General features: G+C 36.3%; 1 protein-coding gene across 2 annotated transcripts in view; it reads right to left on the reverse strand.

Moving 5' to 3' along the window:
• Positions 1-19,948, reverse strand: part of LOC131068618 (probable lipid-A-disaccharide synthase, mitochondrial) — a 237,992-nt gene that overhangs the window by 80,990 nt on the left and 137,054 nt on the right. For both annotated transcript variants that reach the window (XM_058003850.2, XM_058003849.2), the window contains exon 6: positions 9,111-9,349. In XM_058003850.2, coding sequence (XP_057859833.1) covers positions 9,111-9,349 — 239 coding nt within the window. The remainder of the gene's footprint in view (positions 1-9,110; positions 9,350-19,948) is intronic.

Here is a 19,948-nt window from a genome sequence, read left to right on the forward strand (position 1 = left end):
TGCCAAGAACAAAGTCCCTATGAGGTTCTAATTTCCAGTCCATCAAATGGTGATCAAATCAAACACAAGATTTTCAAGAACAATTGATCCGAATGAGGGTTGGATTTCCACTTGAGGGTGGAATTACAAACGAAGGGGCAAATCAAGTCAAATGGAGATCAATAACCAAGTTGTTTAGATAGGCATAAAATTTCCACCAAGTGAAAGAATGGACAAGGATAATGCGGATTGTTTGAGGACTGATTCGTCCATATGTGGATGGGTTTCCCACCGAGATTTAAATCAAGTTTATCATACTGGTGTTTGATTTGATACTTGTTTGTTTTGCAAGACTGTTACAAGGAAGGGAAGCATGATAATCAAGGCTTGAAGAGGATGCATATTGCAAGAACAACATCACAAATGCGGAGGGGGAAGATCAACACTTCAAAGATTGGACGAGGATTCCGGGACAGAGATTCCAGAAGGCGAAGATATAGACTAGATCAAACATGAAGAAAGTTTTGCCATGATAGTGAACAAATGAAGAAAAGCAAGTTCAAGCATGAGCACAAACGATTCCACATTATGAAATCAGGAGCTACATCAAGAGATTCCAATACCAAAGTGCATCAAGGAATTCCAATACCTCAAAATTCCAAGATTGGGAAATTTTCCAAACATGAGGAAATAGTTCATGGAATTCTTTAACATAAGGGTGGAATGCAAAGTATCATAAGGAATTCCAAACATTATGAAGAAGAGGAATGTACAAGGCAAATTCATTAAGTCTATGAGGCAAGCTGAGGTGGCATCCTAGTCGCCATTCGTTCAATCAAAGGGTACCAAGTCAACATTCATTCAAGGAGGGAATAAGTGACACATAGCTTTACATGAAATATTATTCATCTTACCCTCGTTTCTTATTGGCCAATGTAATGGTGGTTGTAACAAACCCTAATTAGGGTTTTATCTTGTAATCTTGGTCGTTGATCCTGAATCAGTTTGTGCCATTCATTTCTTTTGAGGCTCTATATATACACCATTGCCTCTCATTTGTAATCGAGAAATTTTTGAGAATTGTTGGTAGATGTTGTAGATTTGAATATAAATCATTGTTCGACTTGATGGTTTGTTTGTTTTAGTGTTGTCTTGCATTCAAGGTTCTCAATTCCTCCAACTTAGATTAGAATTTGCTTTCAATGTTTGTTAGATTGAATGAAAGAATTGTTGAATGTATTTGTGTAGAATCCATTTATCCATACCACTAGCCTCTTGTTGATTGTAAGTGCGTTGTGTGTGGTCAACTGGAAATTTATGCAAGCTTAACTTCGATTATTATGCGTCCATTGTTATGCATCAACTTGGATGGCATCAATGTTTGATGGTAGTTATTTGAAAATCTATGAAATACAACTTAGATGATTTGTAATGTCCCCAACTCCGCAATCTAAAGAAACATGTAAACAGTGGATTTCAACAATTTAATTTGAGTATGAATAATTTATTTATAGTGTAATTAGCCAAATTCACTTAAAGTCACTTATTATCAATAAGTCAATTCCCATATTTAGTTCCTAAGGAGATTGAGAGGATTAGCTACCATAGGATGCCCGTAGCGCTTATCAGGCCCAAGGGCGGTACACTCCCCCTTGGCCCAACTGTCAGAAGCCCTTTTGTCAACTACAGTGGGTGGCCTACCTGGCAGAGGCCTAGTTCCTGCTATCCCTATTGCCTAATTCCTCATCTACCTCACTGGGTTTGGATATGCAATTGCTTTATTCATAATCTTGGTAGTAACTTATATCATACCTACTAGTCCTTAATTGCACAATGTTGTTTATTCCTTAAATAGAAGTTGTAGTTTATTTACTAGTTGATTGTATATAGAGGTTCATTCATATACTTGAATACCCTTATGGTTTATATATATATATATATTAATATTATGTAACCATAGTAATTTCCATTGTATTATCCTTAACTTATGTATAATTGTAATCTAACTACATTTATATATGTAAAAATGTTTGATTTAATATCTATATATATTCATACATTCATTTAGTATCTAATTACCTACCTTTCTATGCATAAGTTTCCTTTTATTTATTTAAATTCTACTGCAGGATGAATATCAACGGATCGGAATTCTTACCTGGTCTTTGCCGTTGTCTCCCGCTAACCCCTTCGTATTCACACTGTTTGCTATCTCCTCCACGTCCTCCTCCTTCTCCCTGTCGCCCGCTGCGCATCATGCTTAAATACCCACGGGAGGGTTCGCGTGGACCCAACCATGGGTCGCGACTGCTGAGGGAGGGTGTGAGGTGGTGACTATTGGAGTCACCGCTCCTTGGTTCCACCCGCAACTCCTTTCGGCGCCTTAAATCGACACACCGCATCCACCTTAAACCCTTCGCACCGTATGCAATGTGATTTGCAGGGTGCAACATACCCGATAATAGTTAAGGTTTAGCGTTACTTTTTTTTAGGTGTTGATATTTTATAAGCATTTTGTTTTTATATATTAATATGGGTTCTTTTTAATAATATCGCATGGTGACAATAATAATAGTTATAATGCATTAAGTTTTATATTGTGTATTTATAGTTTATTTTGTAGCACATTTTATAATAAATGTTATGTATCAATAAATATATATTTAACAATATTTTATGGTAAGGTTAATTTAAGAGTTAATAATTAAAGCATGATTATTATATTAATATAAACAAGGAATCATTTCTTATAAATAATGGAAGGTATCAAAAATGTGGGGTCATGACATGATTGCACTAAGCTTCTGTCAAAATCTGTTCGACTTGATGGTCAGACCTTGCCTAGTTTCATTCCATTGAATTTGTTCATCACTTCTTGCATTCTAGGCTTTAGAATAGAATTCTTGAACCCTATTCCCTTTTACCCCCTTTTATTAGAATGTCTTGTTAGAATTAAGTCCAAAGCTTCATTGCTAAATTCTAAGTCATCAGCACACCCATCCTAATCCATGATAAGATTGAGCATTCATGTACAACGTAAGTCCCCTTGTGATTCCAGCATTATCACATCAAACCATTGAACTTATCCACATGTCAAAACCTGACATTTCGTAACCTTGGAGTTGTCTCATTTGATCGCGAAGCATAGCATTTGAGAGACTTTGTTTAGGAGAGGATAAGATACCTTGGTATTTTATTCTATGTCCGTATGTGCGTAAAATACACATCAACACGCAGGTAATGCAATATGTGAAGAGGACACCTAACTTTGGCATTCTGTAGAGCAAAAGCAAAGATCTTAGGCTGATTGGTTTCACAGATTCAAAATTGGGCAAATTTTGTTGATGGCAGGTGTTGGTGTAAATAATTATTCATCATGGATATTATTACACCTTACTTAAGTTTACTTAGGCTAATGCATTTCATAGTAGTTTGGATATGAGACACTTCGGTGTTTGTGCCACATTGGGATAGTGTGTGTAGGAGAATTTCCACCTTTTATGGTGTTGATCTTGTTACTACTCTATCATATCCACTTATTGTGGAGTGATAATTCCACCTTCGGTGGGTGATCCACCTCATGTGGAATATTTTATTGTTTATCCTACCTACCCACACCTATTTCCTACCTACGCTTGTTTCTTATTGAGCCACATGTCATGTTTGTGTGCTCACATATCCATATAACCTTGCCTATATAAGCAGTCTCATATTCATTGTATGTAACGATTGATCGATTGATCGATTGATGATCCAGTTGATCAGTATTTTCATCTTGATAGAATACAGTTTATTCCTTTCAACATTTTGTTCACTCTTATTTGTCCTTTCCATTGCCTCTTGATCTTCGCAAAATCTCACAGCAGGAAGTCTACTTCTGGATATGATTTTAGTCTTGGTACAAGTGCAGTTACGTGGAACAGTACGAAGTAGCAAGCAATAGCTCTTTCCTTGACAGAAGTTGAGTATCAAAGAACTATCAAAGAAATGTGTGAGGTAGTATGGCTTCAAATGATACTTCTTGACATGAAAATGTCTCAAGTAGGGCCTTCACCCTTGTTTTGTGACAGCCAAGGGGTGCTAAAACTTGCCAAAAATCCAGTCTTCCAAGAGCGTACAAAACATGTAAAGCTTCATTGTCACTTCATACATCAAATTGTTGAAGACGGATCAATGATGTTGCAATATGTTCCAATCGAGGGATTAGACTGTAGACATTCTTACCAAGTCCCTGAGTCCAGACAAATTTGTAAAATTTGTGGGCAAACTTGATATAGTTAGTACAGTGACCATTAAGTGAGGGATATTAGAGTAATATTGTTATATTTAGCTTGTAATGGTCATTTTAGTCGTTTAGTTCGTTTTTCAGTAACTTTCTTTTATTTCTTGTTCTCGATCGTTTTTGTTTTAGAAACATCGTTTGCAATCACTATTTAAGGAGTCTTTTGCTCCTTTGTAAATAATCAGTTATCATTTCAGCAGCAAACTATGTATTAATTACTCATCAGCTTGTAGGTGGTCAATAGGAGTTGGTTGGAAGTGATTGTGTTTTATTTGGCAACCATCATGTACTTTGAGTATGTTTCTCGTAATCAGGAAAAGGAGTCTGATCCTTAGTCATATTCCTGATCTACTTTTATGTAAAAAACTTCATACAAATAAAATTGTCATGCCCCTCCCATGACATTAGACTGAAGCACTAAATAGAACCAACCTTGCAATCTGGAAACGGTCTTACGATAAGTAAGACTTCACAATTTCCAATCGATAATCAGGATGCTAGCAGCAGCATGCGTTACCACAGCAGGCCGGAAATAATAAGATTTGCTACATATTGAATAGTATTTTCTTGAAGGATCGACCCTCTACCCTTGGTGACAGCGATCTCCTCTAGGACAGGATAAAGGATTAGTTAGAATAATTAACAATGATTCGAAGAAGTGGTTTAAGCGTGAAAGGGCATGTGGTCAGCAGCAAAGGGGCACTTCTCCTTCCAACAGTCACAACCTCAAGGAAGATCATAACCCTCCACCCCCGATGAAGGAGTATAAGAGACAACACCATGCATTCAATGACATCTAAGAGAAGCAGATCTGATATAAGATAATCAGACACAAGCATACAGAGATTTAGCATTACAACTGTGATTTGGTATGAAGTAATAATTCTTGTGGTAGGCCGCATAATGAACTTTATGCATAATTATTTGCATACAAATAGTGTGTGTGCAATCTAAGGATATGATATTATCATATGATCTTTTATATATAGAATATAGACAATAATGTGTAATTCTATATGTCTGTTTAAATGTTACAATCAATCAGGATAGGGATAGCAAGGGAATACAAGGAGGGGAAACAGTTATGAGGTCCTTTTCTAAGCATGCCACCTCATGGTGGATGACTAATGGTCCCATGAGGCCAATAGGGTGCAAGGAGTGCCCCGCGCTTGAGCTTGGAAGGGAAGGATGTTCTAGACACCCTATTGTGGTTTTGCCTCAAACCTCTAACATGGTTGACCACTGGATTAAGGAACCCCAATCATAGAGAGGAGAACAAGGAAGGCAAGAGGAGGGGATCACCTATAGGATTCCTCACTAGGTACACCCCCTCATATGGATGGCAAAGGTGTAATATTCCCCTTCAATTTTCTTTTTGTTTTTAGCAATAAGAGTTATAAGCAAACACCATAACCCATTAAGGTTAGAGAAATAATCCAAACTGCTGAAAGGGAACCCTTCCACCTTTCGTTCACCGAGAGCCCAATCTGGGAGGCTGAGAAAAAATAGTGTTTCGGGGATCGTTAGGGCCATCAATCAAACTGAAATTACAATACACGGGTGGGAAGCCAGCCCCTTCTGCTTATCCAGCAGGATAGAAACTAAACTCTTGGCGGTAAACCAGCCAAGGGAAATAACAAGAAATTGAAACTCAATCACTCTACCGCATATTTCAACGGGAGGACATTACATTAGCTATCACTCTACCGCATATTTCAGCGAGAGGACAATTGCAAAAAACTTATCACTCGACCACTTATCCAATGGGAGAACTGAGTACATAAACTGAATTACAAAGCAAGAAGGCGGCTAGGCCAGCCTCTTCCACTTATGCAGTGGGAATAAAAAATAAGAACAACAAGAATGATTGATCAGTACTATTGAAACAATCTTACAAAATAGAGATATGAGATAAGATAAGAAGCTTAATGCTGATCTCAAACAATCCACTATCAAAATCACACCACACTTGAACGCTACTGCTGTTCTAATTCTGCAAGCTAGAACACACACTATCCAGCCACTACCGGAAACACCAAAACACTCATAACTTTCTCAAAACTAACCGGAATCACACCAAATAAAATGCAAATGACTAATATAACATAGGCAACCAATCCAATACCTCAAACTCACAACTAGGAAGCCCCGAGTGTGTTGCACGCATCCCAAGGTAAGTCTGAAAATGGCACTACAGCAGCAAGCTTCGATTTGCAACCAAAAATTGTGATGACCACCAAAAGCCACGCCAAGGTAGGAGAATGATTGTCTTCCCAATACGCTTCCAAAGAGCCAATACCCAGAATGATGCAATCACTTGGTCAAGAGGTATGAGCAAAATATGGTTTCAGCAACAAGGAAACACTCCAAAATCTACACAAAACTCTCCACAATTTGCAAAACACTCACGGACAACACTGGAATTACAAGAACACAGCTAGGTACTATCTTCCAAGTACGAAACTGAAACTTAGCTAGGAAACCACACTTCGAAGCTTAGATTTTCAATCGCCAAACCAACATCATAACAATGCAATTTCATAAGATATCCAAATGGGAGGCAAAGCACCTGTATTTATAGTTTTTTCCCTCTGAAATTCAAATGTAAATGCTCCCAAATTCACCTCTCCAATTTGCATTTCATTTCACTATCACGTGGCATCCAAATGATATTTCATTTCATTTCCCAAGGTGGGCGCCCAAGTTGCATTTTAACCAATAATAAAGCAAGTTCGAACTTGCCTAAGTCTTCAACAATAACTTAATGCATTCTTCAAATTTCAACACCTAACTTAGGAAAATATAACATTGATATTAGATATAAATATGTCTTTTCCTAAGTCGCCCAATATATTATTAATCAGTAATAAAATAATTAAATATTAAACCTTAGGATAAGGAAATAATATTTAATTAAATCACTTATGACTCCAATACTAATTATCAACAAAATCCAGGATGAAATTGAGCAATGAAGACCATTAAACTGCTATGGGAACAGAACCCTATCCAAACTGCTAAAAATAGAATTGCTCAATACTGCCACTGACTAAAAATAGTATGTCATGGAATACTCCTTTGAAAAACATGATCTTCGCACCCGGAGAAAGAGCTTGGAAAGCTCAGTAAGACAGCATCATCCTAACAGCCAAACCCTAACTAAAAATAGTAAGTTTTCACTTCACCAAAGAATCAAATGCATGTTATGCCACCCTGACGCTCATGAAAAACCCAGAAGGAAACCATAGACAGAACTGAAGAATTCCCTCCTAGTAAACCCTAAAAAGCTCGAGCGGAACTCCACATAATTTGGAAACGCTAATTCTCCTTTCTAAATAGCCTACAGGTCTCCGGAATAGGCCAATGGACCACTGAACTAATCACTGCGGACAAGGTGACATTACAAAAGGGCCACATGAGGCAAGGAGGGATGGTATATCCACTCTTGGGCCTAGGGTAAATGATCGTTTAGGCACCCTAACATGCCTCCTTATCCTAACTCCCCTATGCTTGAATTCCATTCATAAATTAGATATATCTTATGATTAGGTTAAAGTTCCTAACCCTAGCAGGGAAGATCTATGTTTTTTATTTAAAATAACGTTTCTAATAGGGAAGATCTATTTTATGGATTATGTTTCAATGATTTCCCTAACATGTTTGCAGGATCTCAACTAGGTAAATGATATCACTAACTCTATTCCATTCCTTGTTTTACTTGGAATTGTGATTTAGGTGCAAAAACTAGGGCATCTATAAAAGGGGGCATTACAAAAACTATACATCTTTAGTCAATCTGATATGCATTGTATTTTACGTTCATTCATGCAAGTATTAGTGTTATCAGATAAAGGAGTAAACAAAGTGGTGAGCAATTAATATGTTATATACAATTTTCAATCACTTGAGTTTTTATAGTCATTTTATGTGAATGTTCTACAAGCTAAATAGGAATCAGTGGTGAATTCAGGCTTTATAAAAGATTCATTCTTCTTTGAATGTTATCTTCTCTTCACTCTGCCATTCATTATTTGATTTTTCGAAGCTTGTAGAATTGATTATCCTTATTCTCAACAATAAATATTTATTCATATTTAGTTTCTGACCGATGAAATGTAATTAGAAATAAATGCATGTGTATTTCTGAAAAATCATAAAATCCTTTGCATGTGGGGATAAAAGTTGTAACAGCTTAAGCCCATCGCAGAAATCCAAAAGTATTAATTCACATGTTTTGATTTTCTGTTGCATGGTGAAAAATCCAGAATCAATACTTGTGAATATTGTAAATGCTGTTTGTAGTTTGAAATTATTTTTACAATAAGGAAGCTTCTCCTACTAATTAGAGGAGAGGATCTACCTCACATAATATTCATTTAATCTTGGTTCCTAAAAGGACAAATATAAATGCTAACGTCACCTATAGTTGTTTTTGGAAGTTAGATTCAAGACACTCCAGATGTACTTCCTCAAGCAAACACACAAATAATAATACTGTGACACGATGATAGTAACTCTTACAAATAGTTTTGATTTCATTGTGTAAATGAGGATAAATTTGATTCAAGCAAGGTGTAAATTATTACTCTTGAAAATGATGGAAGCAAAATGGTAGAAGTGCCACATGGTTCAGAATAAAATAGTTATATGCCTCATTTATGAAAATATTTTCCCAACCATTGGTAGGGCTTTCCGTACAATATGATATTCAAAGTGAGCTAAATTCATATTAATAGCCATTTAGAATGGTTGATATATTTCAACACTGACCACATACCTACATAAGTTTTGGAGAAAGCAACTTCTATTCTCAGACAAGTATTCAACAAGGTTATCAAAGTATACATACATCAAAAGCATTGTATATTGATTCTAAGGACTCTCCAGATAGTAAGACAACAGGAACAGTCCATCTTTCAGTAAATTTTTTGACAGACTTTGCAACTTGTTCATTAGGAGCAACTGGAATAGCTGCAGTTAGGTCATTAAAATTGTGTTTCAATTCACCCAAAGCTTGGCCAAAAATGGGTAGCATATGATCAACTTCTTGTATTCGGCTCCCAGGAAGCAAGCTGATTATAGTTGCATCTGTATCACAAAGATTATCATAAGATAGATCTTCTCATGTGAATTAACTTCAGATTTAATATATTGCATATGGCAGATACTCTAAAAATTAAAAACAATAATTGGAATATTATTTAGCACATAGTCACCAAATCAGACTTAAGAATACCTTGGCAAGCCAAAAAGCACAAAATGTTGGTGATCAACTTAACAAATTGAAAAGAATTAAAATGATAGAATTTTTCATGAAAACATTTGGAAGTTTTTCTATACTTCATGGCAACAAGGTGCAACTCAAGAAAATGATTTTGGTGAAGGAAGAAGAGGATTTGGTATGGAGTTAAATATATGCATTCTTAAGAGTTTTCAGGATTGTATGGTAAATCTTTGATTAAGCTTTGGCAAACATGAAAATTAGAGAAAAAAGCAGCGTTTCTAGCTTCTACACAAAACTGCCGGTTTTAGACAGGTGATGGTTTGTGGTTTCGTAATTGTCGAGGCAGTTTCACAATAAATAGGGCAATTTAATCCAAAAACACAGTTTCATTATGCAACAAAAAATGCTTTTGGTGTTCAAATTTCCTCAACTGTTCAATTTCCTTCAGCTTTGAGCTTTTGTTTATTATTGTAAAGCATATATACTACTATATACTAAAAATAGGCAATAAAGTGGAATGTAATTGGAATTATAGATTAGAATTGAATTCAAGTGAGTTTATAGTTCTAACAGACTATGATTAGCCAATTTTCAGAACTCAAGAGATAATTAGGCAGTTTGCAAGAGACCTTAGGGACTTAACAAGTTAGATTCAGGCTTATTGCGTACCAAAGGGTCCTAAGATTTGTATTGCAATTACAGATAGTGATTAAGTGAGAGTTTTGGATCACATTCCTGTTGAAGTTTTCTCCCAGAATTTGGTTTTTCGTTTTGAATTGTATTGCTTTCTCCCATTTTTCTTGTAATTTCTGAGATGTAATAAGCTGGACCAATTTTTAAAACCAAATTGTTGCAATTTTCCACAATTTTACCATGTAGACATTCCATCAAATGGTTTGCAGGCAACAAATTTAAATGTATAATTTGATATTGTTTGATAGAATTTCTACAGTAGATTACCACATAAATATTGTTTCCAAAATTTTAATTCTGATAACGAGTTTCCTTTACAAAAATATGGAACATTGCATACAGTGGATACCTCATAATAAATATATTGAAATTGTTGGTTCAGCTGATACAATCAGAAGTATATATCAGTTTGAATACATAACAAAATATTATTTCTGACCTGTTAGTGCACTGTTGAAAGATCAAAGCAATGTAATAACAGCTCCTTATGCCTCCATCAATTTGTTTGGCTCACTCCAAGGATGGTACAGAAGCCTCACAAATATGAATAATACCTTCAGCAGCTTTGACTCCTTTGATAGATTTTTTAAATTGCTTGACTTTTCCTAGGTGCCCTGCACCCTCCAATGGGTCCAAACAACTTGTACGGCAATCTAAAGAAAAATACAGCTTCCAATAAGTGCCGTGATTCTTTATTAGGAAGCTGTGATTACATTTTAAAGGCAGCAGCTGAGGTAATGATGCCTTGCAAAGGCTGCAAAAGCATCATACGGGGTCTATTTAAAGGCTACAGCTGGGTTTAGGCACAGCAAGAAACAAATGAATGATAGATGTATTACTTCACCCTTCACACACAGCACAAATTCTATCCAAATCCACTAGCACTCACAGCACCAATAATTTCTGATTTCATCACTCTTCGCACACAACTTATAAATTTATTATTTGCCAATAAATCTTCAATAGATTTACACCTAAAAAGCTGAACCCAATAATTACAAATTAAACCCTTGAATCTCCAGCTAAGCACAGTTGTGAATCCACCATGGATTTGACTAGGAAGTAATCTTTCATTTCGAAAGCCAAATATCTATATGGTTTTCATCCTAGGGTTTGTATTTGAACTCGCATTTAAACTTGAAAAGATAAATATGTCCAAGATGTCCAAATGAGCTCCTTCACTCCTCTTTTATAACTTCTCTGGGAACTTTCGAGAACTTACAATTTAAAATAGATATTTATTGAAATATTAACCTTTTGGCCCCATAAATTGACTTTATTTAATTTCTGCTTTTTGACTTAGTCACTTTATAAAATTAATTAAATAAAGTCACCCACAACAACTTAAGTTAAGTTAATTTAATTAATTAAAAATATTCCCTTGTTTGACTCTCTGAATAAGCCAATAAAATAGGCTGACACGTTTCTGATGTTGATTTTTATACTTTCAGATTAATGTAAAACTCAGAAATCAGAATTTAGTTTCTAATTAGATTGTTTGTTGTAAAATTTAGAGATTTTTAAGTTTAGGCATAACATAGAAATGAACAAATAAGAACAAAACACAATTACCCTAGGAAAACCTCCTAGGAGGAAAAACCCAGCAAGAAAAGATCCTCAGATCTGATTATGGATTATATTCAATATTCTGATTACAATACTTATCTCAAGTACTTGTAGAGGTCTGAGATGTTCACTCTTAGGGCTTATGAAATCTTCAATAAGTCTCCTCTTTTATAAGCATTAGGTCTGCCCCTTTGGTACACTAACCAACCATCAGGTTCATACACTAGATCTGCACTTTTATTGCATCTTAAGTCTGCACTTATGCTTGAAACTGAACAGTAACCTTAGCGCCTTGATTCTGGAGCAGTTCACACTTATTATGACAGAATGTACTTGATATTGGCACCTTCAATGGCAAGTATGCTTCGCATATGTTCCTTCTTCAGCCTTCGCATTAAGCAGATATATATTTTTCGCATGAAAGGATAATGATTGTGTCTTGAATGAGGTGAAGATGCCCTTTATTTATATGTGGTGCAAGAACTAATTAAGTCGGCCTTTAATAATTAATAACTTTTAATTATTAACATCTCCTTTTAGCGAAATGCCTTATTAGTATAGGTTGGCCCTATTTATGGGAGCATGTTACCTTGAGTGTGGCATGAAGGTTTAGGGAGTGCCGTGAGAGAGGGCCCAGCCCTACACGTTGAAGGAGGGGCCAAACCTTTGGACAGATTCCAATGTTGCCTAAGGCAATTGTAATCCGCCATTCCTATCTAATTACAATCAACACTCCCTCTTAATTAGGGAGGAGAAAACATAATCATAATCTTCAATCTTGCACACAAGCAAAGAATGGATTACAAGCATATAATGGAACTACATAATATAATCTTCCAGCTCGCACACAAGCATAGACTGGATCCACCTTACATTGCCCACAGAGGGTGGAGAAAATCTTTTCTACCATCTTACATTGCCCACAAAAGATGGTTAGCAATAACTCTTCTCCCTGAGAAGATTACAATACCATCTTACATTGCCCGCAGAGGGTGGTTTGATACAACACAATGTATCACTGAGGTTGAGACTCCCTCTCAATCAAGGTTTCATTTTCCAAAACACCGAGTCTGTCTCTGAAGTACACAAACTTCACTTTGGACAGAGGCTTGGTAAGAATATCTGCAACCTGCTCATCAGTGCCGACATACTTCAGCTGAATGGCACCTCTTTGCACCATATCTCGAATGAAGTGATAATGAGTTTCCACATGTTTTGATCCGTCATGAAATACTGGATTGATAGACATTTTAATACAACTCTGATTATCACAATGAATAACTGTAGGTCCCCAAGGTTGTCCAAACAACCCAGCAAGAAGCTTACGGAGTCACACTGCTTCTCTAGAAGCAACACTTGCTGCAATATACTCAGGTTCAGCAGTACTTAGTGCAACTGAGGATTGTTTTCTACAAGCCAAAGAGATCACTACGGATCCTAAGCTGAAACAAATGCCGAAAGTGATTTTTCTGTCTTTGACACTTCGAGCCCAATCTGCATCTGAATAACCTTCCAAGGTTATTGAAGTGTTAAGTGGATACTTCAGCCCATAACCAACTGTGCCTCGCAAGTATCGTAGGATGTGCTTGGCTGCAATAAGATGAACATGTTTGGACATGCTCATGAACTGGCTGAGAGCATTCACTGCAAAGCATATGTCTAGTCTAGTGTTAACTAGATACATCAGTGATCCAATCAGCTGCCTGTACTCCGATGGATCTGCAAAATCAAAGTTAGCTGCAAAAACACTTAACTTCTTTAAGTTAGATTCCATAGGACTAGACATAGGTTTACAATCCATCATTCTAAATCTTTTCAAAATATCAATAGTATACTTTCCTTGACTTAGAAAAAAATCGTTAGATCTTTGCCATACTTCTAAACCTAGAAAATAATGCATTAGACCTAAGTCCTTCATTTCAAATTCTGAAGCTAGTTCTTTCTTACATCTAATGATAAGTTCAACTTTACCAGTAAGAAATAAATCATCCACATATAAAACTAGAATTAGCATTTCATCATTGGATAACTTAAAGTAGATGTTAGAGTCAGCATCATTTTTACAAAATCCTAAACTTAAAAAATATTTATCAATTCTTTCATACCAAGCACGAGGGGCCTGTTTGAGGCCATACAGGGCTTTCTTCAATCTGCACACATGAGTTGCTCTATCTTGAATCTCATAACCCTCAGGTTGTTCAATATAGACTTCTTCCTCAATGACACCATTAAGGAAGGCAGTCTTAACATCCATTCGATGTAGCTTCCAACCTCTAGTAGCAGCAATAGCTATTATAGTTCTAATAGAGGTATATCTAGCAACAGGAGCAAATGTTTCTTCATAATCTATGCCTTCCTTTTGAGAAAAACCACGAGCTACAATCTAGCCTCATATTTTTCAATACTACCATCAGCATTATGTTTAATTTTAAATAACCATTTAGAAGAAACAATAGATTTACCTTTGGGCCTGGGCACAATGTCCCAAACATCATTCTTGATGATTGACTGGTACTCTTCATCCATAGCAAGCTTCCAGACAAGATGGTTCAAGGCTTCTTCAACATTGCAAGGTTCAGATTCAATGAAATTGCACATTAATGCAACATAGTTGGAGAATACTTGAGATCTCTTGGTTTCTCGGAAAGTGCCACTGGGAGCAGCAAATCTTTCGACTTCTTGAATGGTGTTTCTTACCCAAAGTGGCCTCTTTTTGGTAACAACAATGTCACTAGGTATGTCAATGGGATTCATAGGCTCTGGTGGATCATTATGTTCTTCTTGAGGTGGAGGTTCAACAGGCTCCCTCTGAATCTCAGGGTTAGTATCAACATTCATATCTTGATTGTCATTAGCTTCATCAATAACAAAAGAACCTTTTGATTTCTTAAAAGCAGTATCTTCTTCAAAAGTAACATCCCTACTTACCTCAACATACCTTTGACCTTAATGTAGATTCTGAAGGCTTTGGAGGATTCACTGTATCCAACTAGCATGCCTTTCTTCCCGGAGGGCTCCAACTTGGTTCGCTTTTCCTCGAGCACATGAACATAAATAGGACTTCCAAAAATTCTGAGGTGACTGATGTTCGGTTTGGATCTCGTGAAGGCTTCTTCGGGAGTCATGTTCTTTAGAACACGATGAGGACATCTATTCTGAATGTATACTGCTCTTCTAGAAGCCTCAGCCCATAGAAAGGTCTGCAAATCTTGATCATGAATCATAGCCTTTGCAGCCTCAACAATAGTTCCATTCCTCCTTTCAGCAACTCTGTTTTGCTGAGGATTGTATGGAACAAAAAACTCCCTCTTAATTCCCGACTCAACACAAGAATCATAAAAGCTACCGGAGGTATACTCACCTCCATTGTCAGATCTTAAACATTTAATTCTTTTACCAGAGGAGTTTTCAGTCAATGCCTTAAACTCTTTAAATTTACTTAAGACTTCATCAGATTCTTTAGATTTCAAGAAGTAGATCCAAGTTTTCCTAGAGAAATCATCTATGAAGATTACGTAATAAAGAAATCCACTAGGAGATGCTATAGACATAGGACCACATAAATCAGAGTGAACAAGTTCTAGTTTATCTTTAGCTCTATTTTCACTTTTATGAAAAGGGCTTTTAACATTTTTACCTATAGCACAACCTTTGCAAGTATTATCATGAATTTGACTGAGTTTAGGCATACCTTTGACTAACTTTTCAAGAGAGGGAAGTGTTTGATAGTGTAAGTGTCCAAGTCTTCTATGCCATCGCTCACAGGATTCGGGGGCCTCATTAATGAGGGCTTGAACAAGGTTAGTAGAGAGCTTATATAAACTATCATATCTATTACCAATTACACGAGCAGATTTAAAACTAGATTTCTTAGGCCAAGCAAGTACTTTTCTCTCAAAAAATGCAATTTGATAACCTTTATCTTCAAGAGCAGAAATGGAAATTAAGTTTCTTTTAATTCCAGGAACAAATAAGATGTCACTAAGGTGAAGTGAAATACCAGAGTCTAAATTTAAAGAAGTAGTGCCAGAACCTCTTACCGAATATCAAGCATCGTCACCAATTACCACGTGAAGACTGGTATCTTTTTCTACTAAGTCTGAAAGATGATCACGGTAGCCTATGATGTGTCTGGAAGCACCACTGTCAATCAACCATGTATTATTTTTTGTGGGTATGCTGCTTGACAGGACAGAGATGAATAAGAAGTCATCATTTTGTTCTGAGACCTCATTTAAGTTCGCTTCTCTTTGAGTAGGATCATTCTGACATTCCTTAGCATAGTGACCAAATTTGTCACATCTGAAACATCGAACACGAGAGATATCTCTTGGTTTCTTCCAAAACTGCTGAGAACTAGGTGGACTGAATTCTCTATTTCTCTTTGGATAATGCTTCTTCCAATTTCCACCTTTCTTGCATTGGGCTGCAAGCATGTGTTGATTATCTACATAAGGGTTTTTGAGTTGCCCCCTCGTGATAAGGCGAGACTCTTCTTGAACGCAATCATTCTTAAGGCGATCAAGGGTAGGTAACTCAGTTCTACCACTTATGGTTTGAATAAAAGACTCCCATGAGTGTGGTAAACCATTTAGCGCAATCATAACAAGATCCTTGTCTTCCATGTTATGTCCAATTATACCTAGTTGATTCTTTAGTTTTGAAATTCTCATAAAATAAGAAATAACTGAATCTTCTTTTGACATTTTGATATTAAGTAATTGTTGTCTTAAAGTAATTGCCCTACTGAGATTGTTAATTTCATAGGTACCTTGTAGATGACTAAAAATTTCCCTTGCAGTAGTGAATGAGGCAATGGAGGTGACTAGGTGGTCTTTAACTAAATCAATGAGAAGCTTTCTGGCCTTGACAGCATCCCTTTTGAATTGTTTTAGTTCAGTTGCATCCGTAGGTTCAGATAGCTCTTTCGCTTCTATGAAGTGAAAAAGATCTTCTTCCTCTAGAGCCACCATGATTCGAACTTTCCATGCAGCAAAATTGAGATTTCCATCAAGCCTGTCTTCAACTTTCAGCCCCATTGACCTGACCTATGAATGAGACAACAATCTGGAAATAAAGGAGTACTAAATTCTGAAATTTGAAAGTTGATCTAGCCTATAGCTCTTATACCATGTTGATTTTAATACTTTCAGATTAATGTAAAACTCAAAAATCAGAATTTAGTTTCTAATTAGATTGTTTGTTGTAAAATTTAGAGATTTCTAAGTTTAGGCATAACATAGAAATGAACAAATAAGAACAAAACACAATTACCCTAGGAAAACCTCCTAGGAGGAAAAACCCAGCCAGAAAAGATCCTCAGATCTGATTATGGATTATACTCAATATTTTGATTACAATACTTATCTCAAGTACTTGTAGAGGTCTGAGATGTTCACTCTTATGGCTGATGAAATCTTCAATAATTCTCCTCTTTTATAAGCATTAGGTCTGCCCCTTTGGCACACTAACCAGCAATCTGGTTCATACACTAGATCTGCACTTTTAGTGCATCTTAAGTCTGCACTTACGCTTGAAACTGAACAGTAACCTTAGCGCCTTGATCCTGGAGCAGTTCGCACTTATTATGACAATATGTACTTGATATTGGCACCTTCAATGGCAGGTATGCTTCGCATATGTTCCTTCTTCAGCCTTCGCATTAAGCAGATATATATATTTCGCAAGAAAGGATATTGATTGTGTCTTGAATGAGGTGAAGATGCCCTTTATTTATATGTGGTGCAAGAACTAATTAAGTCGGCCTTTAATAATTAATAACTTTTAATTATTAACATCTCCTTTTAGCGAAATGCCTTATTAGTATAGGGTTGGCCCTATTTATGGGAGCACGTTACCTTGAGTGTGGCGTGAAGGTTTAGGGAGTGTCGTGAGAGAGGGCCCAGCCCTACACGTTGAAGGAGGGGCCAGACCTTTGGGCGGATTCCAATGTTGCCTAAGGCAATTGGAATCCGCCATTCCTACCTGATTACAATCAACATCTAAACCCGAAGAGGAACAAGGGGACATTACATGAGATTGCTCAGAGAATTTTAGTCATTCATGTTAATTATTTAGATTTGTTGTGAATCTTTGTTGTAATTTATCGATTATTGTAGTTGATGGATAAAGTTTGGTATCGCAGCAAGTTCTTTCCTTGTGTAAGTTGCAGTGAGTGATTTTGCAAATTCATGCCCACAATAGCCAACGAAGAAGATTTTTCACCTTATCAAAGAGACTGAGCCCAGTGGTTGGAAAAAGGAACTAAGAAACATGGAAATAGAAGTAAAATTCCTTGATTGAAAACTAAGGTTCCTCAAGCTAGAACCCTACAATGCGAGTATATCCCAAACAATGGAGACGATGAAACGGATCATGGAGGCTCTCATGGAGAAGATATGATCTTCAAAAAGCACCAAGAGCAAAGGGGAAGCCTACTCCAATAAAGAAGATTCTTCACATGTTGAGACAAATCTACCAAGGGTGCCTCAATTCAAGGTTGAGACAATGACTAAGATGTGATGTCCCCATCCTTTCCGCATCATGTCAATCAAGCATCTCAATTTTGTGAAGTCTCTGGAGAGACAAAATTGAGATAATGAATCAGATTATCATACGTAAAGAAGTCGAATATGTTAGATAACTAGCAATCTGTATATGGTAAATAGTTAATCCCAGTATGGCATGAATAATCTTTGAAGTCATGTAGCAGTTGATATCATCCAATTGAGGGATTCGAGTCTTGCTAATAGGAAAATATTGCATTACATATTGTGACCCTTGAGGAACCGGCCTTTTTAAGTATCGAGATAAAGCATCATTAAAGATTAAATAATATCATATCCTCATCATCGATGCAATCAAATTTGTAATTACAAGACATAAAGTAGACAGCAACGAGGAACCTATGCAAGCGATCAAACAAGATAGATCGACTAAGAGAAAGACAAGACATCGAGTATAACTTCATCAACATGATAGATCTTATGACAGATATTGGCTAATTTGGACTTGAGGGATGATCCGATAAGAGAAGATATCATGAACATCAGATTTGCATAAATCGATCAAGGGAAGACATATTACCAACTTCATAATCAATAAGGCTAAGTATGGTGCAATTGATTAGATTAAAGAAATATCCATCAAAGGATATTGGCTAAGGCAGAGAGAATATATGTGATTAATGATAACTACTAGTCAAGATTTAATATAAGTCCTTAATCATGAAAAGACACCATTGTATATTAAACCCATGTATTTATTGAAGAGCACACGATTATACTGAGAGCGCGCACAAGCAGGGGGGGGAGGAATCAGTATAACAACCAATTTAAACTTTTTTAAGATGAACACAAGCAGAACACAAGATATATATGTGGAAACCCTTACGGGAGAAAACCACAGTAAATCAATGCTTTTATTCAAATCTTTTTTTATAATGTAGGCACCAACCCACTTGAAGCACCAACTTCCAATTCTGATTTTGTGAGCACCTACCCACCAGAAGCACCAACTCCCAAATCTGAATTTGTGAGCACCTACCCACCGGAAGCACCAACTCTCAAATCTGACTTTGTGAGCACCAACTCCCGCTTCAGAATTCATGAGCACCAACCCACTTCACATAAATCTGATTTTCCACCTTTACAATGTACAATGGATGATGAATTCTATTCTTCTCAAATTTGCTTCTTCAAACTGTTATAATGTCTTCAACATATCAGCTATAATTTTCATCTTCAAATTGTTACTATCGCCATCTCAAAATGATCACAAGTCTGCCATAAAACTCTCCTAAATTCTGTTCTCCAATCTGCACATATTCTTTTCTATAACTCTGCCATAAAAATCTGCCCATAAACTTGGGTCTGATTTCTTCACATAATCTTCATATTCTCCTTAAAATTCTGCAGATAATCCTGTTAATGTTTATTCTTCATTGGCTGTTGTATATGATCAGATATGTCTTTTCATTCAACACTTACACACACATTTATCGCTCTTCACTTCAAATGAATAACAAGTTCGTTTTATATAATTTACTATACATCATTGGCTGTTGTGTATGATCAGATATGTCTTTTCATTCAACACTTACACACACATTTATCACTCTTCACTTCAAATGAATAACAAGTTCGTTTTATATAATTTACTATACATCTGTTGTGCTCGCACACACACCCCTGCTTCAAGGGACC

This window comes from Cryptomeria japonica, chromosome 3 (genome assembly GCF_030272615.1).
Source record: "Cryptomeria japonica chromosome 3, Sugi_1.0, whole genome shotgun sequence".
Taxonomy (NCBI): domain Eukaryota; kingdom Viridiplantae; phylum Streptophyta; class Pinopsida; order Cupressales; family Cupressaceae; genus Cryptomeria; species Cryptomeria japonica.